Genomic DNA, 24,717 nt, shown 5'->3' on the forward strand with positions numbered 1-24,717 from the left:
GTCAGTCAAGTCGTTTGGCGGCGGATTCTTTTGTATCGGTAGGTTTGATGCGAGTGTTTGAACAGTATCTAATTATCAGAATTGGAGAGGAGAGACCCCGAGACACTTGTCTCTGGCTGTCAGCTGTATGACTATAACCAGTGAGAGAATGTCCTCAGTCACCTCCTTGTCATGTGATCCTCCTCAGCACATCATCGAGATCTTCCAGGAATTCCATTGGCAAATCAAGATTTAAACATTTCACCACTAAAAGTAAATCAAATCAAAAGCAAAGATTAAAGAACTAAACAATCAGATGTCTTAGCTTGTAAAACGCAGGGCTAGCATTTAATTAAAGTTGTTTTTTTTAAATGATTGAAGTAATTTAAATTTGTTATAGATTTTATTGGCCGATAAAGTGTCAATCGACTCAAATTACCAAAAAGAAAAGCATATTCTCTTTTCTTCTAGTTTTAATTTAGAAAGTTGTATTTTTTCTTCGGCCAAGCTTTAAAGGTCCTATATTGAATAAATTCAGGTTTCCATTTCTTACTTGATTATAAAAGCAGAGCGGAGAAATGCACTCAGCACTGTCGTTTGGATTTCCGTAAATTTGTGATGTCACAAACTTAAACTCATGTCATATGCGCCACGGTCAGCACGACCCATTGACCGGTCTTTTATGTGGATAAAAACACAAAGCAGTCATTCCATCACGGAGCTAGCAAGCTACAAAACCAGAGCAAACCTGTGGTTGGCCTGCATGTATGTCACTCTGAAAAGATTCAGCCAATCAGAAGAGAAGGTCACCGATATCAATGAGCATTAAAGACACAGACACAAAACAGCCTGTTCTTACCAGAAATCCAGAGAGAAGAAGTAAAAGTCTACTGACATGGTTTTTGGTACCTTAAATCACAAAAATATATTCTAATAAACATAGAGACTGCAAATCAAGCACCAGAATGTGAACTCTGCGTTTTAAGACATTCACCTCTACTATTTCTATTGTCACCGCAGAAGAAATGACTTGTTCAAATGCTTCTTTTTAAAAAAAAAATTGCAATAGAATAAAAAGAAAATGAATGGCAGACCAGTGTTCCTGTTGTTTTTGGTCAACCACAGAATGAACTGGTGGTACTATTTCCTCTGTATAAAATACTACAGTTTCTGTCCTGAAATTCCAGTGAGGTCTGGACATTATTGGTTATTGTTTCTGAAACAGGATGTCCCTGTTGTGAACAGCACACACAACATTTCAGTTACTTCCATTGCTTTGGATTGGAGGCAAAATTGTTGCAAGTCTGCTTGTATATGGTTTTGTATTTTTATTTTTATAATACTCAGTGTTATGGATGCTCTTGAAAGTCATCTGGTCGCCTCTCTTTTTGTTTGCCGGCAGCATGTTGCTCTCAGACCCTCTCCATCCCAGCCCCCACTCTGCATCAACACCACAGCTGTGTCTCCCAGGGCTTTTAAACGGGCCTTTGGGTTTTTTTTTTGTACATCTCATCACAGCATCAACCTCGAGGCACTAACTAGTTCCCACCGCCATCCACCATTATCGCTGCGGAGCCGGCTCGGTAATAGCTGGAGTGGAGCGGGGCGTCAGCGCTCGCTGCAGCACTTTCTCATTTCTCGCTGCGGCTCCTCTCCATTCACCGTCCCTTTTGGCTCTGCCAGATCAGTGCGCACAAGGGCAGACACGCCTCATTGCCTTAGCTTTTTCAAACAAAGCCTGTTTCCATGGTGACCACCTTTCCCCCTTCTCCTGCTTACTTTTTATAGCAGCAGAGCACATAATGTATCTGCAGTCAGTTATCCCGTCTTTGTCACGGTCCAGTGCGAATATCATCATCTCATCTTTTTTTCTTTTTTACAACCGGCAAAATGAAATGTTTCTTACCTCATCAAGACAAGTACACATGCTCATTACGTGGGCCACATCGCGCCTGATGAAAACATTGTGTCCGCTGAGGATGGGGCATAGGAACAGTGTTGTGACAAAGATGAGAGCTGACTGCTGAGATGTACATCTGCTGCTGCTCGACCTCTCCTTGGGATTCAGCTTTTCACCGCTGTTGTTTTTTTCTCAGCATCTGCAGGAGATTTTTCTCCTCTCACACGTTTTTTTCTTGAAATGATGTGTTCCCTAGGGAGCGTTTTAGCTCTGCTGTCTGTGGATGGGTTAGTTGAGGTGCTAGAAAAAGATATTTTTCCGCTCTTATGTACAGTACAGTATGTCTACTATCAGTCCATCCAGTTGCCTTAGACCTCGAATCATTTCACACATTTCAGTTTTTTGGAAATGTGCTTCATCCCCACTGACTCTTTATTATATTCATATAGACAGCAGATGTATCTATTTTCTTCTCTAGTCAGCCAACTTCATCAACCTTTTACATTATGTCTAAGCCCTGTGCTGTTATTGGATTATCACATTCACTTATAGTAACACATCCAGATTAGGGATGTGTTGTTATTTACAAGCTGCAACATCCCTGGTTTGCATCCAACTGAGGACTTAAGTTGCATGTCATTCCCTTCCTCTTCCCCCCCTCCACACCCTGCCTCTCTCCACACCCTGCCTCTCTCCACTGGGCTGTCTAATAATGGAAAACTGCCCAGAAAAAAAAAAAAAGCTCCTGGCATTTAACAACAGAAACAGAAATAGCTACCACTGTCAACCCCTGTAATAGTCAACAAAGCCTCAGTTTTAATGACAGCCAGTTCATTAGAATATTGTCTGCACAGATGTATTCTTCAATACCCATCCACATACAGTAATTGCCCTAAGGATGCCTTTTAGTTATTTTAGCCTTTTAGCTCATCACAATCGCAGCCAGAAGTTAATGGATGGAGCAGCACTGCCTCTGCAGGCCCTGCAAACAAAGGGTTACACAGTCAGCCGCAGTCTAAAAATAGACTGTTGCTCTCCTGCCTCTGCACAGGCCTCCATGGATCTCCGCCCTTAAGCTCTTGCACGTGAGCTAAAAATAACCCCCTCTTTGTTAAAACATATATACACACACACACACACACACACACACACACACACACACACACACACACACACACACACACACACACACACACACACACTCTCTCTCTCTCTCTCTCTCTCTCTCTCTCTCTCTCTCAGTATGTTCTGCCTCTCAGCTTCTTCTCCCCAGTGACATAACACAATCACTCGCAGTTCAGAAGGAGATGCAATGAGGCTCGGGGGAATTTGTTTTTGATTGGGAATGATTTGCTGCTCTGGAACATGCCATGGAGCACACAATGCTCAGAGGGTGCTCACAGTGGCACACACAGCCACCAGAAAACTACAAAACCTCGCCCATAGACTAAACAGCTTTAACGTAATAAAAGTACAGAACTGCAGAAATGACTGAAAGCAATGACTGAAATTTGTATGAAGCACCAGTCTCATTGCTACCATCGTCTGAACGATTTTGAATATTTTCTAATGGTTGTTTTTGCAGAATCAAATTTCTCTGACATGTTTGAAGGGAAGAGTTTACAAATGAGGCAGTGGAAGTGATTCACGACTCCGTGGTGGTCAGATGAAAGCGACCCCCATATGCTTTAATGTGATTATCATGTACTTTTTGGTCTGAGGCAACACAGCGTTTAATTAGGAAGGGGTCATTTCGCTGTGACAGTCTCCTCCTCAGCCGGTGTTATTACCGGCATTAAAAAAAAGGCTTCACCGCTGCTGCTTATTGCAGGATGTTGGTCATTAGCAGTCTGGTGTCAGAAGTCACACCTAGTGGACAAGATTATATTTAGTGATACAGGACTGGTTTGTTTTTAGATGTTTTTTGGCAGAAAAATCTAATGGAAGTTTCAGACCTCAGTCACATTGACCACAGCATGCGGCACACAGAAAATAACTGTTGCGCTCTGAGTTAAAAGTCTGGCCTCGCCAATGGTGTTGTTCTTCTTTTGAGGCGATTCTCATTTTACTTACAAGAGTTGCAAAACTGCATTCACTCTTTGCTGTTTAAATACAATAGAGCTAAATCCACGTCAACCAGTTACTAATGGTCTTTGGTTGGTTCAGTGGTAAGAAGTGTTATCTTACAACATGAATGTCCTTGCTTCAAAACAGTTCAGAAGGAGATGCAATGAGGCTCAGGACAGGCAGGTCAGTTAGACTCAGTGTGGCTGTGAGTGTACACTTGGGGCCTGGTTTACTAAGATCTCGAATAATGGATACTAAATTGCATGTTTTTCCAAATGTTTGCACAATTTACTACGAGTATTTGTGTCACTGAAATCAGGTGCAAATCTCTGTTTAAATGAGGGGTTTGCGTGCGTTAAAGTGATTCCAGCAATGGAAAACAGAGCGACCGCAAAAGGAAAAGGAAATCTGATCCCATTGAAATTAACAAATATGAATATAACAAGAACAAAACGCTTTATAGGAGATTATCAGTGAGAGTCAATACTGTGGGAAAAACAAAAAGGTGAAAAAAAAAAAGGCTTAGTAATAAAACGTCAGCAATAAAACATACTAATGAGAAGGAGGGACTTTAGAGCATCATACCATTATTACTCATGGAAAAAATGTATTGACTTTGTTTTTCATGAGTTAAATGGGAGTCTATGGAGCCAGAGCCTTTTTGGAGCCAGCCCCTAGTGGCCTTCGGTGGTACTGCAGTTAAAAGCACTTCTTCATCAGCCTAATTTTTCCAACCCAGAAGCTATGTCTATTTTTATACACAGTATATGATTACAATGAGGAATAAAGCAGTATGCAATATTTCCTCTAAAATCTGTTTGACAAAGGAATTTACTTTATAAAAATGGGTTTTGTGGGATACATGGTTGATTTACAAAGTTACTTATTTGTTGTATAATAATCATTCCAACCTCAGCAATATGTTTACGTAGAGTTTAATGTTTTTTCTCCGTGTTATTCAAACAAAATATTATTCACTCAACAATATTCTCTTGGTAGGATCTGTTCAAACATGCATTGCTTCACAAAGTCACAGAAATAGCACAGAACATGACTGGACCTTATGATATGTGCTTAAAGCAATACAGATCTCTGTAATACACCTCTGCTTCGCCTTTACTGTCACTGACAGTCAACCTCACTGTGAGTCATCAAAACACTGAATACATGCAGGATAAAAAAAAAAAGTACATGTGCCTTACAAAAGTCCTCGTTGGACAGTGCTAACTGACACATGCTGACAAAAAATAGACCTCTTCATATAAGTGCAAAAACACAAATAACAGTTTTTTTTATTTCAGCACATGCAGCTTTTATATGTGCATCTCTTTTTATTGGACGAATTGCTCCCAACTCAACAGTTTGGCACCCAGGAATTTGGGTGAAAACCATCCATCCATCCATCATCCCTACTTTCCTCCCTCCCTCCAGCCATCATCCACCCCTCATTCCATCATCCATCCATCCATCCATCCATCCATCCATCCATCCATCCATCCATCCATCCATCCATCCATCCATCCATCCATTTCCATCCATCCATCCATCCATCCATCCATTATCCATCAATCATCTATCCATCCATCCACCCATCATCCATCCCTCCTTCCATCCCTCCACCATCCATCCATCCCTCCATCATCATCCATTCATTCATTCATTCATTCATTCATTCATTCATCCATCCGTCATCCATCCATCCATCCATCCATCCATCCATCCATCCATCCATCCATTATCCATCAATCATCTATCCATCCATCCACCCATCATCCATCCCTCCACCATCCATCCATCCCTCCATCATCATCCATTCATTCATTCATTCATCCATCCATCCATCCATCATTCATCCAGCCCTCCATCCATTCATCCATCCATCCATTCATCCATCCATCCATCCATCCATCCATCCATCCATCCATCCATCCATCAATTCATCATCCATCCATCCATCCATCCACCCATCACCCATCCCTCCTTCCATCCCTCCATCATCCATCCATCCCTCATCATCCATCCATCCATTCATTCATTCATCCATCCATCCATCCATCCATCCATCCATCCATCCATCCATCCATCCATCCATCCATTATCCATCCATCAATTCATCATCCATCCATACATCCATCCATCCATCATCCTTCCCTCCCTCCCTCCCTCCATCCACCCATCATCCATCCCTCCATACATCATCGATCCCTCCTTCCATCCCTCCATCATCCATCCGTCCGTCCATCATCAATCCATTCATTCAACCATCCATCATCCATTCATTCAACCATCCATCATCCATTCATTCATTCATCCATCCATCCCTCCATCCATCATCCATTCATTCATTCATCCATCCATCCATCCATCCATCCATCCATCCATCCATTATCCATCCATCAATTCATCATCCATCCATACATCCATCCATCCATCATCCTTCCCTCCCTCCCTCCCTCCCTCCCTCCCTCCCTCCATCCACCCATCATCCATCCCTCCATACATCATCGATCCCTCCTTCCATCCCTCCATCATCCATCCGTCCGTCCATCATCAATCCATTCATTCAACCATCCATCATCCATTCATTCATTCATCCATCCATCCCTCCGTCCATCCATCCATCCATCCATCCATCCATTACCCACCCTTATCTCCTATCTTCTCAAGCTGCCTTTTTTCCAGTCAGGTCAATAAAGGCCAATCTGTGTGTTATCAGTGAGGAGCTGGAGGTGGAGCAGGAGCAGGAGCAGGACCAGGAGCAGGGAGGTGAAATGGACTGGGAATTAGGCGTAGAGATGTTCCACAGTAGCCTCAGCTGAGCACACAGGTTGTTATTAAAAGCTTTGTAATAGGCTAGATTAGTCTCTAGATATGGCCTAATCCTTGAAAGACTCCACAATCAAATCAAGGGAAGGAGAAGATGGTGGGAGTGCTTGGCCTGTTAATACTCTCCTGCGGCCTGTTAATACTCTCCTGCCTTGGTAAAAAGCTCTCCTGGGTGTTTAGGGTTTGGATGTGGCCTTGGTTGCACATACAACCACTGTGCTATGGACGTGCTTATAATTAATATTTCAGTGTCTTTTTAAAAAAAAGAGAATTATCCAAAATGTAGTCAACAACCCACTCCAAAAACAATTTGATCAGTTGGTTTTCATTTTTTGCTTGGCCATTGCGTTGTCATGTTTTTTTTAATATATTTTACAGACTAAACAATTCGTAGAATAAGCCATAAAAACATCAAACTTCATCATCAAAGAAAAAGTTACAGGTTGAAGACCTTCTCTAAAAGCTTTCACTTTTTTAAGATTGAAGTTTAGTTATTCAGAGGAGTCCATGTCAATGCAGTGAGAACATTTTCAGTCTTTATAAAGCATCATGCATACGAGACACAGTTAGCCTCCAAGTAGTTCTACATACCCAGGTTAGGAATTTCAAGCAAAAATATGATTAGATATTAGATATATACTTTTTCAAAGATTCCTACAGTCTCGGGTTTTATAAGAGCATGGAAGTAACGTGTCTTTCTTCCTCTTCTTTTGTTGCTTAATGGCAGTTGGCAGCTTTTAGGTGCATTAACGCTATTCCTCTGGCAGTAGTAATGCATTACTACCAGGCACCGGTCAAAATAAGGAAAAATACATTTTAATGATACATGAATAGTCACTTAAACTATTTGATTTTTTTCATAATTTTATGACTGTTCAAAACCTCCTAAATTGACACCCATCCGTAGATGTTTTGTTAGCACCTTCAGGAGACTCATGCTTTAACTTTTCGACTGTTTTTTGTGTGTAGTGTAGAACTCTAAAAAAAGACTACAAGTTTGCAGCTAATGCAGAAAGAGCACTCAAATTGATAAATCAAATCCCACTAAATGAAATGAGAAAGTTCTTCATGTAGCCTGTTTTTCATGAAGTCAGTCAGAGTGAATCAAATAATCTTTTCCCTGCAGTAATGCTAAAATGTGTGCTTTTATTCATTGAATAGCATTCCTTTCCATATTTCTCCCATTTGAAGTGTAAATTCAAATGTGACCGTCTGGCTCTCAGTAATTACCTGTCCAAAGAAAACCATCTGTGCCAGACTGCCTCTTTCCCATTTAGGGACCATTTGCATTGTTGCAACATGGTATTTTTAGACTTAGTGTGTAATGTGTGCTTTTGAAGATGACTGAATGAAACGCAGCACCCATTTGAAGATGGGACTTCAGTCGTTGACATAAGCCCAGTGCCACTAATCTTCAAAGGTGGATGTATTTTAGTGTGGTGCAGCAGGAGCTTTCCGTTTCCTCTTTGTTTTGAAGTCTTAATTGTTATTTAATTTGTGTTGGGCTTTGTTGTAAAGACTGTGAAATCATAATTGCATTGCCTTTTCTCTTTCACCTCACTTTCATGTCTGTGTGTCTCTGGACTCATCCACAGATTGTTTTTTTTTCTCTCAGTGTAATTTCATTTACGATGTGCAATACTGTACAACAGGCGAGGGAGCGGATCACCTGTAATCAGAAATGCTTGATTTTTGCAGCACATTTTCTCAAAAATGTTGATGTAATTTTAAGTTTAAAGTTGCAGTAAAATTGCATTAATTAGAAAACATTGCAAGTGGAGGAAAACAAAAATCAAAAAAAATTATAAACACTGCCTGATAAACAATCATATGTAATCAATTACTTTAATCTTGTATTGAACTTAGAAAACCACAATGCTCAAAGTTAAATAAAAAAAACTCATAAGTGATGCAGCTTTACAGAACAGTCAGTCTGGGACTTTAATATAGAAACAACAACTACATCAGCTGTCAAAATATAAGCTTTCGATGCTCTTTAATTAATGTTAATTGACCACACAGGCCTACTTTCCTCCGGTGCACAAATTTAAATTGGTGATGATAGGAGACGAGGAGAACGTGCTGATTGTAAATGAGGAGTTATTTGTGTTAATAAAGTGAGTTTTCTTTGAAAATAATTACTTTATGCTGTTATACGTTCAGCACAGCTTCTGTTGACAACCTTTTTTGCGGAAGAATCCTGGGAATTTAAAAAAAATGGAGGCCCTGCAAATATTGTGGATTGCTTGAATTTGCATTAATTATAGCAGAAGAATTGTGTAACGATAGCTTTAACTGGTGTTTTTAGATTTCCCTTGGTCAATACACATATCTTACATCGTTGTTTATGTTTTACTTCAACATTTAATTTCTCAATGAGAGAAGGTCCTGAGAGAAAACGCAGTAAAGCAGCGGCCAGTTCAGCCCGTCTTCCTCTCAGCGCATCGGAGAATGACTCCTCAGGGAACCGCTGCAGCTTCTGAACTGCAATTCAGAGATGAACCTGCTGATCAATACATGGATCCACTGTGTATTGCCTATGAAACGGAATAATAAAAAAAAAGCTACGTAAATGTGGCCTCATCTCTTGAATATGTTCACTGTGGAAAGATTTGCATTGGTCAGCGTGGTACCTGTCAAAACTGTAATTTAGCTCGATGCTTGAAAACATGGAGCCGCACTCCAAGCTTCTTTTTAGAGGAATGTCTTTTTGTAAATTTGTCTCGTGGACCTGGATGTCCAGGTAATGTGCAAGTAGCTGCCCAGCTCAAAGTCCCATTGGGTGAATTCACTCAGGAGTCAATGATAGTACTGACTACGGAGAACACAGAGGGTGACTGCAAGTTATTCTCTGTGTGAAGAAACTGCTAATCTCTGTCTCCCAGTGAAACACTTGAAGTAAAGCCTATCAGTCATCATGACGTCAGTAAGAGGCTGTAGATATTTTTGCTCTGAATGTTGCAGGTAGGCTTGTCACAGGTATTACATGATCGCCTGATCGCAATTATGTCAGCTGACCGCAATCGTTTTGCAAAATCGCCATAATCGTTTTTATTTATTTGTATTAAACTAAATGAAATAGAAATGTCAGATTTCCTTTACAATGTGTAGGTCGTTCGCGCTCTTCTAGTGATGTCATCACGCTGCGCTCCCTTCTACTGCTCAGTTAGAGACAAGTAGAGAGTACATGATTAGATTGTTGGTGTCTGTTATTTTCAGTAATTTCTTTGTATATTTCAGTAATATGGTTTGTATATTTATGTTATTCATGTCCTGTGCTGTGTTTGTTTATAAAGCCTAAAAGGCAAACAGAAATGTAATTTATATTCATATGTTTCAATGTTTAATACAAAGAAAATAATCTGTATGTGAATTATTAATCTCTGATTACTCTGATTTAGACTGCAATAGTGGCATAAATGAACAAAAAAAAACACAATTTAAAAAAGACAATTAAATTGTTAATCACTGTTATTTGTATGACAATTCATCCTCAGCTAAAATTCTGATTGCGACAGCCTCAACTGTAGGTTTGTTTTAGTATTATGCCCATTCTTCACCATGTGACATTAATTCAGTAGATAAATTGAAGGATTACATACCATCTGCACCCTTTAAAATCCATTGACTCATCTCAAAAAAATAATTGTTACGATCCTAGAAGTTGCAGTAATTGCCATTATAATTTGACAGCAGTACACAACAAGGAGGAAACCACAACACAACAAAGGGTGATCTTTTTTTTTTTTTTTTTTTTTTTTTTTTTTTTACACATAATCAACATCAGCATCTTTGTGACCACTGGTACTTGCACATTTGGGATTTCACCAAGAACCTAAAACTTGACTTGAGAGCCCAGATGAAGCTTTATGTCAAATGTTTGAGGGAACTGAGAGAAGACCCAGCAGGCCGAGTCCAACGAATAGATGTGGTGTTGTGAGTCATTTTGTTATTGCGGGCAAGAAACCTGAACATTTTCAACACATGGCGAGTGGGCATGTAATCATGTTGGAGAACTAAAGTGCCATCGCGCCACAGTTGAGGTCATTTGCATCAAATGTTTTGCGTCAGACACCAAAAAATGTCACAGTAGAACTCAGTGTTGACAGTCTGATCCTGGGGGTCAAATTCACGGTGCACAACCCAGACAATGTGAAGGAAAATCCACCCGGTTGCTTCCGACCTTACGCACCTTCTTCTGTCTTGGTCAGTGACATCCTGCCTCTCGTGAAGCTTGAAAGCCACTCAGAGCACCTCGCCCGGCTCATTGCTTCAGTGCCGCAGGCTTTCTGAAGCAATCGAAGGTTTTTCTGTGGCTGATTTCCAGAGTTCAAAAATAAATTGAATGTGCACTCTCATGAAGTTGGAAATTTTAATCTACATCATCTTTGGTTTGTTTGAGCTTTGAACTTCTGTTTGACTTTGTTTTAACTTTGTATGTCTGATGGTTGATGCCAGGCATATTATGTTTATTTTTCTGCTGAAAACAGGGACTTTTGCTGCTGGAAGTGGGGGTTAATGAGATCAGTGACCTAAAGGAGGCAGACCCCTCCATGGAGCTCAAGGGAAGTACATTGCTGGGTGATAATGCTCTGTGGGTTCGTCACTACAAAACAACCCCTTTCACATTATGTAATCATTTGAGTCAAGTCATTACTTGGGAGAAAATGAGAAGAACAGATACCCAATGACTGTAATCCTTGTAGTATTATTCTTTGGCATCTGTTTGTGGACAAAGAAGACACTCTGTGTGAAAATCAGTAGCCTACACCCCTGTAGTCTGTGCTAATATCAGCCCAATCGTTTTGTATCTGCCACAGTGTAATCAGCTCTGAACTCTGCAGAGACTTGTTCAGTCAGAGGAAGAATAGATCCAATTGATATTTCCATCTTTGAATGGAGGGCCTGTATGCTGTGGGGTTAATTAGAGGTGGTGTTGTGGGTCATTTTAATGAGTGCAGGTACGGCCTCGGCTCAGTTTGTTACACGCACGGTTTGAATTCGGAATGTGTCGCTTGATGTAACCTCGGGCATAGAACACCCCAGCTTTTCTTAATAAATAACTTAGCAACACCCACAGTATAGACGGGGAAACTTGGACCTGAGGGTGTTTGTTCAGACGAGATAAATAATGTATCACTCGCCAAACCACACAAAGCAGAGTGCGTTGGTTGTCATCAAGAAGAGGAGTGTAGAGATTTTCCACCGAGATCTACCGAGGGAGACGGTAGAAGTGGGTAGTGAAAATCCATAAAGTAGTTCACCAAAATATACTTTGGTATTAGATATTCTACCCAGACCTGAGCAGGGCTTGAGATGAATTGTAATTGAAGTCAGTGTTACTTTAAAAGGTTTTACGGATATTGTTTTTCTTTTATATAAATTGTTTTGCTGTTTTTAAATCAGGTTTCCATTCGTTTTAATTGCAGCAGAAATTGGTGGGAACTTTCTTTCCTGTTGTGTTTGTTATGATGTTGACTGAGATCCAGTGCACATACAAAGGCCATTAAAAAAAAGTTCTCACTGTTTCTGTTATGCATGAACAGAGGGAACAGCAGTGTTGTACGCTGAGCAGGGGGAAGCAATAACCTTTGCGAGGAAGTATTCAAAGTTACGTCACTTGGTCAACATCAGCACCTGAGTAACACGTGTTTTTGTGAATACGGGCATGAGTGCATGTGAGATTTCACCATCGATCTGGAACTTGAGCAGAGAGCACACACCAAAGTTTATGTCACATTTTTGGGGAACAGAAAGAAGTTGCAGGTAGTGGTGGAGGGGAGCTACGATTGTGTTGTTGCACGTTTTTAAAGCACTGTGAGTGGGCACTTTGTCATGTTGGAGAAACAACCTGCCATTGCACCACAGATCAGGTCATTTGTATGAAGGTTTCTCTCAGACGTTTCAGATCTACATCACAGTAGAACTCGGTGTTGACAGTCTGACTGTTGGTGACAAATTCATGATGCAAAACCTTGCGATCTCCAGATCTGACGCACCTTCTTCGGTCTTGGACAGTGACGTTCTGCCCCTCTTGAAATGCGACTGCCACTCTCGCCTGGCTCATGTCTTTATCGGTGGAGGATGTCTGAAGCATTTTAAGGGTCTACGTTGCAGATTTTGCATGTTTGACACAGAATTTGTGTCAATAGTGAGATTGCAAACGTGTGTTAGTCCACCTGAGCTAATTTAATCAGGTTGCCTTACTTGTCAAAACGTGCTCACCGTGGTTATAGCTTCTTCCTGCTCCATGTACGTCACTGTGCTGCTCTTCATTTGCATGGAGCAGAGACAATCTCTAAACTTTGTGATTGATGTGTGAAATAATTTTTCTGGTACGTCTGCACCTTTACTGTTTCTCACGTTCCAACCATGTCTAATGCGATCTGTATTTTAAGATGAGACAGACTTAATTGTCTCAGAGGGAAGCTTTTTTTTGGACACACAATACTGCTGCTGTGCTACACCGAAGAATTCAAACTACACCTCGTTCTGTGTTGTATGATTGATTACAACTATTTACACTAGATTTTTATGACTAGTACTGAACTTGAGATCCATTTAAAGCAACATTGTGTTCAGATGCTGCATTACGTGTGAATTATTCCTTTTTTTTAAGGTTTTCAATCATTAATTGTATGGTATTATGGTAGTCTTGGTTTTTAAAGAGCTTATCCACAATGCAGTGAACAAATTCCTGGGAGGAAACACTGGAATAGGACTGATAAATGATTAATGCTGTTTTCTGTTATATGTTGTTGTGACAAATATGTTTGGCTTTGTGACTGAAGGTATTCCAGGTGGGATGTGATGTGAAGTGAAGGTGCTGTTTTTTTTACTCTGGGATGATAGGTGCTCATTACTAGTTTATGAACAAAGAAAGTAACCATGAGTTAAAGACCAATTCTATTTTTTTTTTAACTTTTTACACTTGAGAAATACCAAAATTAAATATGAACTCAAGCTATCAGCTATGAGCCCTTTGAACTCAGCGTTGTGAAAAATCCAAGTCATCTGAACCTTCATTAACTTAGTTTTGAAGTTTCAAATGACAGTTATGTAACTGTCATTCCCAGAGTCATTTCCTTTTGCCTGTCTAAAATTATATAAGCAGGACGTTGCATCTCTAAGTGCTCCTCTCATCTCCTGTTTCAGAATGGCCATCCAGGTTGACAAGTTTGACTTTGAGAGTCTTCCACAGCCGGACCAGGAGACCGTCCGCTTCAGTAACCCCAAACAGCTGGAGGAGGAGCGACAGCACGCCCAGGGCTGCCAGATCAACAGCAAACTGGGCATCTGTTGGAGCATAATATCCTTTCAGTGGCTACATGTCCTGTTGATCTTCCTCAGAGGAAGCAGCCTGAACTGAGAAGTAGATGGAGACGATAAAGGTTCGGTATGTCCTGAATCAGTTACAGGTCGTCCTCTTCAGTAATTAACTTGGTCAAACAGATTTTGTCCGTGTTACATTACTGCATGTTCTTTGTCGGCTCGGTGATACACACATCTGGATCCGTCATCTGGAGGCCTTCTGGCCAGTAGGGAACTTGTTTACCCGCGGTGACAGATGGGAAAGCGTATGGCGAAGCACTTGCTATGTGACACTGTGAAGTGATTTCTTGGGTGTGTAATTGTTATGCACACTGGCCTCAATATGATGCAACAGTTTCCATAGGTCCTAGTTTGTGGGTAAATTTTGTGGTCCATCCATCATGTCTGCATGCTGCCCTCAGGGAGACCACTCTTTGTATTTATTCCTTTATACACCACACTGTCATCAGACATAAAAAAAAATCTATAGCTGTAGGTTGTGACAGAGGCATTAGGCTAAGAGGGTTGTGGAATGAGACTTTGTGTTTTAAAACCATTTTTCTTTTGTCTTTACCACCTTTTACTGATTATCCTATATGATCTTAACGCAAAATGTACTGAGTTTTCTAAATAGTTGGAACCATTGGGTCACATCGACAGATTCAGTAAAGCATTCATGTGTATCAATGAGCCAACACATTAGGACCAGTAACGGATGAAGTGAAAACATGTCGTCAAAACATAGAAGATGGAGATCTTCTACAGTGAGTATGTTTTTGTTTCCCTCTTCACTAAACACAGCTAAGCAAGCTTCTCACACACACACACACGTATGTATATATATATATATATATATATTTAAGGTAGTGATTCATTTTGCTGTACACTAGTCAAGGTATTGGTTATAGAGTTTTAGAGAGTAGTTGAAGAGTGAGTTCTAATATTCTTTGTTCAGACTGCAGGCAAATCTAATTTGGTTCTCAAATCAGAATCAGGAACTTTGACTGTCTGCACTGTTATTTGCAAACGAACAGATTGGATTTGTTGTGTCCTGACCAAGTAACGACCAACAGTGACATCACCCATTGTTTTGTGAACGGCTGTTATGAAGCCTTGAATTCAGATTTTGTCCGTCGCCATCTTGGTAGTTCGGAGCGGAACCAGAAGTGACCATATTTGGGCGAGCTGGGGAAGTGTGGGTGGTCAATCTGACTCTATCTGATTGGAAATGCGACGATAGCAAAAACCTAACTTCACTACGGGCCTGTCAATCAAATAGACACGCCCCCAAAAATGCTGTTTTTTTAAGCTTATTTTCCAGTTAATGACAGGATCATTCTCAGATAAACGTCCAGAAAACAAATAAGTGACTTTAGCTTTTCAGATAGACCGCACCGCGAGGAAACTAACAAGTAAGGAGAAGGATAAGGATGTTTATTGTCATCGTAAAAAGATACAACGAAATGAAGTTGGCATCTCATCTGTCAGTTCAGCAGCAGAACAAGGTAAAAGATGTATAAAAACAATGAAACAAGACATTACTGATTTAAAACAAATCATTAAATAAATATATAAAAGATAAAACAGGCATCAACGTAGGCTAAGTAGGAAGGATTTTAGCTGGCAAAAACGAAATAACTAATGGAAAAAAATGATTGACTATGAATTTCATGAGAGTAGTTGAATGGGAGTCTATGGAGCCAGAGTCTCTTTGGAGCAACCTCTAGTGGCACTCAGTGGTATTGCATATTGTGGCGTCTGTCCATAGACTTCTTTTCCATGAAAACAATTTTGCTCCCATAAATCTATATTCATTTCTATTGATTTAATTGCCTTCCGAACAGCTTTCCCACATCGTACACATGAAAAATGATTCCTCCTGCCAGCTTTCTACTGCGTTTCCTAGCCAACATTCCACTATTAAAATTTGCATTCCCAGATTTTTATTACATTGAAGATTGAATATTCCATTCATAAGATGGCAAGTAATTCCTGCTGGGTTTATTTAGCTAACATTACTCAACATACCACTTTCACATCGACACTGTGGAATCTGCACAGAAATTATATGACAATGTTATTTTTTTTCTGTTACCATTTAATAACCAATTTCAGACTAATGTTTAGAGACAAAATAACCTCCACATTTACAAAGCCATCCTTCATCTGTTGAAGGAAGTGACTGCCAACCCAAACATCTGTGCCGTCACCGACAGTGTAAACGTGTTCACTTCCAATCTGCCACCGTAGTTATGGTGGCAGAGCTTGAGAGCGCATCACATCATCAGCAGCCAGATTCATCTACGGTGCCTCGTATGAGCCCATCACTCATCAGTTGGCAGTTACCGGTGCACATATTTAGGGATTTAAGAAATGCCTGTCAGATTGTTAGGGAGCCGGGTAAGCAATTAATGATGAATTCAATCCCTGAGCTACTGAAATTTCTATTATGTTTTTTCCTTTTTATGAAGGCGTAAACACTCCCATCGTTATGTGCATTGTTTTATCTACCAGTAATTTGGCAGCGTGTAGGCAGGAGTGAAGAAAGAAGATGACATACAAATGTGTTCCCAGCGGCACTCCCTTCACTGAGGCACAAAAAAACACCTGAAACAGCCTGTTTGATCATTTTTATCCAACGTCGAACACACTGGATGTTTCCATTGTCAGTTTGGATTTTCTTACGATGCTGAACAGCCTGTAGACATATTTTAGTGATGATGGCGTCTACAGAAAAACTCCTTAGGTGCTCAGCAGACGGTGAAACAACCACTGTGATATTTCTGGGCTATAGGGACCAACCAAAAAAGTAATGTAGGAAATCAGCAGTCCCGCATGTACAATTAATCTAATTGAGAAAGAGCTACAACATCATCGTCTCTGAGGTGGAAAATTTAACCAACATTTCTCATTCACAGCTGATTCTTTTGTGCTCATTTGGATGACAGAAGTTCTGTTGACTTTGTTACTAATTAAATGAACTTCCACTAAAAATGTCACATTGTGTCATCAAGTCAGGTCCTGATGCTATCGTTTCCTGCGCAGGAGACGTTTCTCTGTGTAGATAGCGACTCATCTGTCTAAACTCATTGTAACAGCAGAATGTAAATTCTGCTTCGGGCTGGATTTTCCCTTCACAACATGAAAAACTTGAGAAATAAAAGGATTTGATTACACTGCATGTCACACTCGGAAGCGCTCGCTTGGCCTTGAGCAAAGTAGCAGTCACTTTAATTTGTAATTTATGAGCTCCCTACAGCATGACTCCTGTTCTGTTGATGGTGTTCAGGGATGATTCAATGGCTGTTCCGTATACAGTACGTTGTCTAAGAATCGAATATGTGCGTCTTTTCCTCGAGTAAGTCGAAACCACGTTAATGAATCATCCTGAAGACAGTGTGGAAATGTATGTTTCAATAGCTATCTTAACCACCACTAAATATTTACTTTACATTTAGTTATTATTATTATAACTATATTTTTGGAGGATTGATTTAAATTTATATCAGTGCAGTTTAGGACTTGTTTTAACTTGTACAGATCACCTTCAAATCACCGTACTCAGCACTTAGGCAGCACTATTTGTATCATTTCTCAATCTAAACTTGGGTCTAAAGGTCTTCCTGACTGTCAGGGCTTGTAAGCTCTGCCAACTCTCTGTGTTTATACTATAAGCTCGAGAAAAGCTAGCCTGGCTGCACTGACTGTGGCTTCAGTTTTCTTTGCTGTGAATACAGTCTGGGAACTCGACCTGTATTAGCGATTGCACAGCCCCTCTGAAGGGCAGACCAATCAGCGACAAGTGTTGGTGTTAAACCGCATTTGTCCCGCCCCTCCTTCACTGTGATTGGACGGGTTGTGACAGTGATGAGCGCAGCATTAATATTTTTCATCTCTCGCAGACCGGATAAAAAAATCGACGAGCGCTGAACGCAGAATAAACGCTCAGCACCTCGTCAAGCTGCTGGTAAACCGATTTAAGAAATATGTTGTACTCAGGAAAACACTCTTTGGTGGACACGGTAGGTAGTTGCAGCGGTGGCAGAGTGTCGGCCCATGCTGACTGGATAAAATTAACCGGAGGTCTACGCCAAGTAGGATGAAACAACTGCAAACGATTCCCTATGGAGGGTTTCCAGACCCATACATTCACAGAGTGAAATTGGGTCGGGTTAGCACCAGGTTAGAGAAAAACTGTTAACAGACTGTACTGTACAGGCAAAGACCTATATACAGTAGTTAGCATTACAAAATTTAAGCTAAAAATCTAAAGTCCAAAGTTTGAGTGATCCAATTCTCCAATCAAAACTCTGACAGCATTTATGTTTCAAAATAATTGTAGAACTGTGAAATTTTGAAAACCCACGGTGCATAACGTGAAAATTATTGCTGTCTACAAACAGAAACGTGCCAATCTCTGAATGATTACTGACAATAGGTTTAGTGAGTTGACTAACATGTTAATAATGCACACATTGGCAGAGTTTCTATGATTGCTCAGCTCTGTAGCAGGATAGGAGAATTGACTTGTTGCCTTTTGCTCAGTGGCCACAAATACACGGTATATAATATACTCGAGCTGATTGTGAAAGTCATTCCTTTACACCAAGTTTATTTTGCAGTCAGTCCCATTAAATATACAGTCTGCTGTTTACATGATCCATTACAATAGCATGCTGTTAGAAACGCAGTTACAGCGGCTATTATTTGTGCTGCTGGGTAGCCCAGAGATTATAAACATCCTCGTGTTATGTAATATATCTGTTTGAAAGCAGACTTGTTTGAAGGGATTTCAAATAAAAGTCAGATGCTCAGCCTATTGATCATCACGCTACTGTATTATCCAGGTTGTACCACTGAAAACAGGCAGTAGCTGCTAGGTGCTGCTGTTACCCAACACTTCCACTGAAGCCCTGAATGGGAAATTCGAGGTGCTCATGTGTTGAGTGATCAAAGCCACAACATCGCCATTGTTTGCCGGAATAAGATGCAGGTGCATGTTGTGACATGTGATTCATCGAGAGTCAGATTTAGAGTTTCGAAACAATCCAGCAGGCGCGATGGGAGCACTTTTCAGCTCAGTATGACTGTAGAGGCCTCATCTTCCTCTCTCGCTCCCGATCGCACACACTACTCTCCCTCAAAGGTTAATAGACACAGGGTTGGTGCTCTGGGCGCTGTTCGTCTCACCCATTATTACAAATGTCAGCTGTGTAAATGATCAGCATCCTTATCATCACATATTATCTGGGTAATTGCTCCCTGACAACCGTATTTGTTTTGATGCAGTATTCATACATTGATAGCCTTCCCTACAATCATTTTATTCCTATCATTATAGGAACATGCTCCCTGTGCACCTCTGACTTCTAAATGAAGCTATCACACAGGAATTACATGATAAGGGTGTGTGGGGCTGGCTTTAATGCTGCGGCTACTACTAGTGCTTTTTTTGTGTGTGTGTTTTTTGATGTTTGTGTAATATAAGGAGCATCCGCTAACATATTTTGTAAATACTCCAGTGGTCCAAAGGTTGAGAACTTACTTGTGATGGTGGGTTGCACGGTGAGTGACCGCTATGCATGCAGAGAATAATGCACTTTAGAGGGGGAGAGTGTAAAATGTCCCCTAAACAGCTCACATGCTGACTATCAGTAGACGCTACAGTTTACCATGCTTCCTAAATGCCACATATGCATCCATTGGGATGTTATTCAACAGAGGTCCCAGCAAACATTGATCTGTAATTACCATTATGTATTTTAAAGTTGCAACTTAAATGCATTTCTTACATTTTGTTGAGTGAATATGTTTTACGTAAATGTTTGTATGGATTTTAAACATTACGTTATCATCAAATTTAGTACAGAAATTATAAATACAACAGTAAATATACAAATATACAACAGTATACAAGGCAGCTGCACACAGAGAAGCTTCTAGTTCCCCCTCAGTTACTGCAGCGCATGACACTCGTGTGGCCAAACTAGTTTGAAAAAAGTGAACTAGGTCATTCTAATGTAAAATTTACCAAGATAATCGACAAACAACGGGACCCACTGCCTCGCCAAAAAGAAACAGAAGACTAGGTCTAAACTTAATGTATGGCTAGACCGTGTCTGAAACACGAGAAGGCTTTTAATTTAAAACACATACAAGAATTCACTGCCGTTCACCAACCAATTATGTAGGTTTGATCCCTCACTCACTGACAGCTGTCTGTCACTCAGAGCCAAAAATATTTTATCCACGTTATTTATGAATGACGGGGCTCAGCTTTGCTGCACACAGCAAAACTGAGCAGAGACCGGTGAAGATAATGTTACTTTAGTTGACCATAACTGCGTCGATTACATTACTGTAAATGCAATAAAGATTAATTTATTAATGGACAGATGTCGACCCCAAATGTCCAACATCTCGCATTAACAGTACAAGCCAGCTGTTTGTAACTCGGTGGGGGTAGAGCTTGGGGAGATTGTCCACTAGTTAATCGACCACAGATGGAGTTGTTCTCCCAGACTTAAAAACATGAAGAATGCTAAATTGGGTTGCCAAATACAGTATCCCTAATCTACCTTATAAGTAAAGTCTTTGTATGGGAAACAGTGTACTCCATAAACAGCTCTCACATCCTGAACAATGTCTCTCTCTTTCACACAAAGTAAATTTGGCTCTTAAATCATGTGGCAGAGTGTTAGCAGCTCTGTTCTATAAATAAACTCAGGATAGAAGCGGCCGTGTACTGAGATGCAAGTAGCAGACTTAAATGTGTTTCCTTGCAGCTGATGCTCAGTGATTGACTGGATTTCTTTCCGAATATAATTCAAACTAAAGTTTTTTTTAGCTCAACTGAAATTATACATACAATTCTGTAAATGCACATCCTCATATACCCTCACAGACTGTCAGGGACACAAAGTGCACGTGGTGACTAGAGTATAGACTCACTAATAGTGTTGTACAGCAAAACTAATTATCAAAAAACAGTCTTTTGAAAAGGGTCTTGTCATTCTTGACAATCTCAGAGGTTGTGGGTTAAATAGCTCATTCCCCCACAGTCGGCTCTGCAGTTTAAGGATAGATAGAAGCAGGCTGAAGGTTTATGAACCGCTGAAAAAAGTAAAGCAGTACAATGTTATCACTTGGAAAGGAAGTAAGAACACAGAAACAAAGCACACAATTGAGTCCAAGTGTTGTGAGAATGTTGACCATCAGTTGAAAATGTCTGTTGGAGCACTAAAAGGTTATCATTTGTGTAGACGTTAAAAGGAGTTGAAGTGGCAGGAGTAGGGACTTAAAGGAAAACACTTATCAAAGAAAATGATGACTGGTAGCCGTAGCTCTGACTTCACTGCGTCTGAATTTGTCAAAAAGCTTTTTTTCCAAAAACATGAGTACTGGACTCCGCTCGTCTTGTTTTTGTGTTTAAGTCGCGGCGCTTGATCCATTCATATTTTCATTTACATGCTGTCACCTTGCACATATACACAAACAATGATCATCTTCCACTTTTACGCAGATAACACATTGTTTTTGCAACAATGGGAACCTGCGAACCATTTTCAGAAAGCTGAATCCCCACAAAAAAAATGCCTTTACAACATTCATGAGATGTTTTTGAATTTAACATTAATCATACCCCAACAAATAACATGTCTACAACCTCTTTACGCCATCTAATTCTATAATCTCTCATTGTAGGAGTCTTGGTTTCATCTCTTACTGCAAATACATAGAATACATGAAATCTATGGTGCCGCCCAAATTAGATTTTATTTAAAAAAAAAAAATGGAAAATGATATTCAGACCTTAATCACCTGTCGATTGGTATCTGTGAATGAGCCCAGCAGCCTACAGGAATACTAGTTCTCTTGTACATGAACTCTATATTTTTCTCCACTTTTATGCAGACGATACACTGCTTTAGCTAAATTTCCACCTGAACTGTTGCAACTTCCTGGAATCCACAAATACATCTCTCCGGTTTACAGCTAATTTAAAACTCAACTTCAAAACTGAAATTCTATTGTAAAATACTTTGTAGTTAGTTGTGTTTTTGAAAAGTGCTATATACACAAATGTTATTCTTATTATGTATTATATATCTTTCTACCTTTGATATTTTCCTGCGCCCTTCATGTCTCTCGCTAGCATTCTCCTATGTGTGTTACACTTTTACCCTGCCATATCTACATTATGATGTATTTTTAATGTATTTACTAGTATTGCAGTGTTAAATACTTGACATGTATAGATGTAGAGCAGAGGTTTCATTGTTGAGTAACTCTTGAAATGCACCAAAGCTCTCCATGCTGTTGTCCTTGACCGCACCCACCCGTCTCTGCGGCGCCATGGAGAGGCCAGTGTGGAGGGAGTCCTCAACCAGCTGGTCCTGGAGCACCTGCAGCTCGCTCCTCTACAGTGGGGTGAGTCCCTTGTGTGTGTGTGTGTGTGTGTGTGTGTGTGTGTGTGTGTGTGTGTGTGTGTGTGTGTGTGTGTGTGTGTGTGTGTGTGTGTGTGTGTGTGTGTGTGTGTGTTTGCCTGCAATAATCTGCGTGCAAGATTTGTGCAAAGAGTTGTGATCACACACTTGCACTACAACCATGATTGAACGTTTGTGAACTCAAACAATCTGAGAAAATGTGCAACATGTCATATTTGATCTGTGTACTGTGATGACTTGAGAGCTAAAGTTATTATCATACTGTTACTTTAGTTCTGTATGGATGTTATTTTAACACCCATGTTTTTGTTGAAATTACATCTCCCCTTATGTTTTCTATGAATATGTTTGCCTGCCAATCACAGTTATCTAGGTGGTGACATGGCTATTTCTTCACCTGTCAGTTAGTGCATAAACCTCCAGAACTGGTCTCAAGCCATGTTTTTTATTTGCATTTATAATAGGATACAGGCTATTTTGGAGAAGTGCAGACAGCAGCTTGGGAAATGTGTGAATCACTGGGGACGCACAGAATTTGTAGGAGCACTCTTTGGTCGCACCATCTGTGATCATCCTCTGAAATCACTTTTGATTTACTGCGGGTGTTTGTTTTCTGAGATTTCTGGCCTCTCTTTGGGCTCTGCCAGCATTTTTATTAGTCAGCTGGGGCTGTCCTGCTTTCGCAAAGAGAAAGCAATCTGCGAAATGAAGCGACGCAGCAGATCAAGCATGGAAATGTAAGAATCTGTTGAGACGGAAATAGAGGGGGGATCAAGAGCAAATACTTAACTGGATTCTCTTCTCCAGATATTCTGCCATTTGACATGCACATCCGTCAGTGAAATATCTTCCCTATGAATAATGCTTTTGTGAAGATGTTTGAGATACACTCACCTTTACACTGATATTTTACACGATGTATGCAATCTGAGTGCAGACGTTTGCAGTGCTTGTTATTTCCTCGTGTTTTCATTAATGCAAAGGTAGTTATGCAGTTCAGACTTGGGCCTTTGCGAGGCTTAGTGATTATGAGCAAGATAATTTGCCTCAGCCCATTAGGATGCCTTTATCGGAGTTGCCAAGACTATCACAAGCTCAATTACGGGTGTAGTTCAACCATTTCCCCTGTGTCTAAAATCGTTAGTTCAATTGGATGCTTTTAATGCCGTTGTTGGTGTAAAGCCTAACAGAGCTACTGGAGATGAATGGAACTTGCTTGTCAAAAATTCTGATTGTAGCTGTGTTTAATTGACGTGATGTTTATGGCCTAAAGCTTTTTGCTTTGTCTTAAGTTTTTGCACTTTGTCTTGCCAAGGATTGTGTCCGTATGGTGGTAAAGTTTTTAATCTGCCTTTCAGAATTTAGTCAGCAATGCTACTATTACTCCAGCCGCCTCTTATGTAGAACGTAAGCAGCTTTAATAGTAAGATCGTTTTTACATTTTTCATTGGAAAGCAGAAGCTATAGACCTCATGATAATTATATCTGAGGTTGATCATCCTCATTTTGATCATGTTTCTCTATTTGAACTCATCTAGGAGGTTTGACTTCATGTTATAAGTGCTTCCATTAAGTAAACTAGAATTACTATCACAGTTCTACCAGTCATGTTGACATCCATCTCTGTCCAGACTTCTTTTATTCAATTAGTCAAGAATTTGCAGTAACTTTGACAACAAATCTGATTCTGGTAGAACACAAAGTTGTAGCTGTGACAGTAGATGATGCTTCAATTATGGATGTTGCTACAAAAGAACTGCAGATTCTCAGATGTTAATGGTTCGCATGTGTCTTTAACAAGATAGTACAGATGATCAAGATGGACACCTAAGATTTGTGTCATCAATTCAGTATCTGACTAAAAGCTGTTCCTCAGTCGTGGCGTTGTGTTCAAAAGAATGGGGTGTACATGAGATCGCAATGACCTTTGACCACCCAGTTCAGTCCCCTTTTGAGTCCAAGTTAAGGTGTTTGACAAAATTGAAGAAAGTCCCTTAAGGCATTCTTGAGATTTTGCATTCATGAGAATGGGAGGTTGTAAGGTCCCTGTAACCTTGACCTTTGACCAACAAAATCTTATCCATTCATTCTTGAGTCCAAATGAACATTTTTGCCAAACTTGAAGGAATTCCTTTAAGGCGTCCTTGAGATTCTGCGTTAACGAGAATGAGATGTTACGTACATTTG

General features: G+C 40.2%; 1 protein-coding gene across 1 annotated transcript in view; it reads left to right on the top strand.

Moving 5' to 3' along the window:
* Positions 1 to 24,717, top strand: part of trappc9 (trafficking protein particle complex subunit 9) — a 230,786-nt gene that overhangs the window by 137,759 nt on the left and 68,310 nt on the right. The window contains exons 20-21 of the mRNA XM_069703380.1: positions 13,928 to 14,081; positions 22,423 to 22,513. Of these exons, the coding sequence (XP_069559481.1) occupies positions 13,928 to 14,081; positions 22,423 to 22,513 (245 nt within the window). The remainder of the gene's footprint in view (positions 1 to 13,927; positions 14,082 to 22,422; positions 22,514 to 24,717) is intronic.

The sequence above is a fragment of the Brachyistius frenatus genome, unplaced genomic scaffold, assembly GCF_029030835.1.
Source record: "Brachyistius frenatus isolate BFR_SWC_R1_liver_20210118 unplaced genomic scaffold, ASM2903083v1 Contig_46, whole genome shotgun sequence".
Classification (NCBI taxonomy): Eukaryota; Metazoa; Chordata; class Actinopteri; family Embiotocidae; genus Brachyistius; species Brachyistius frenatus.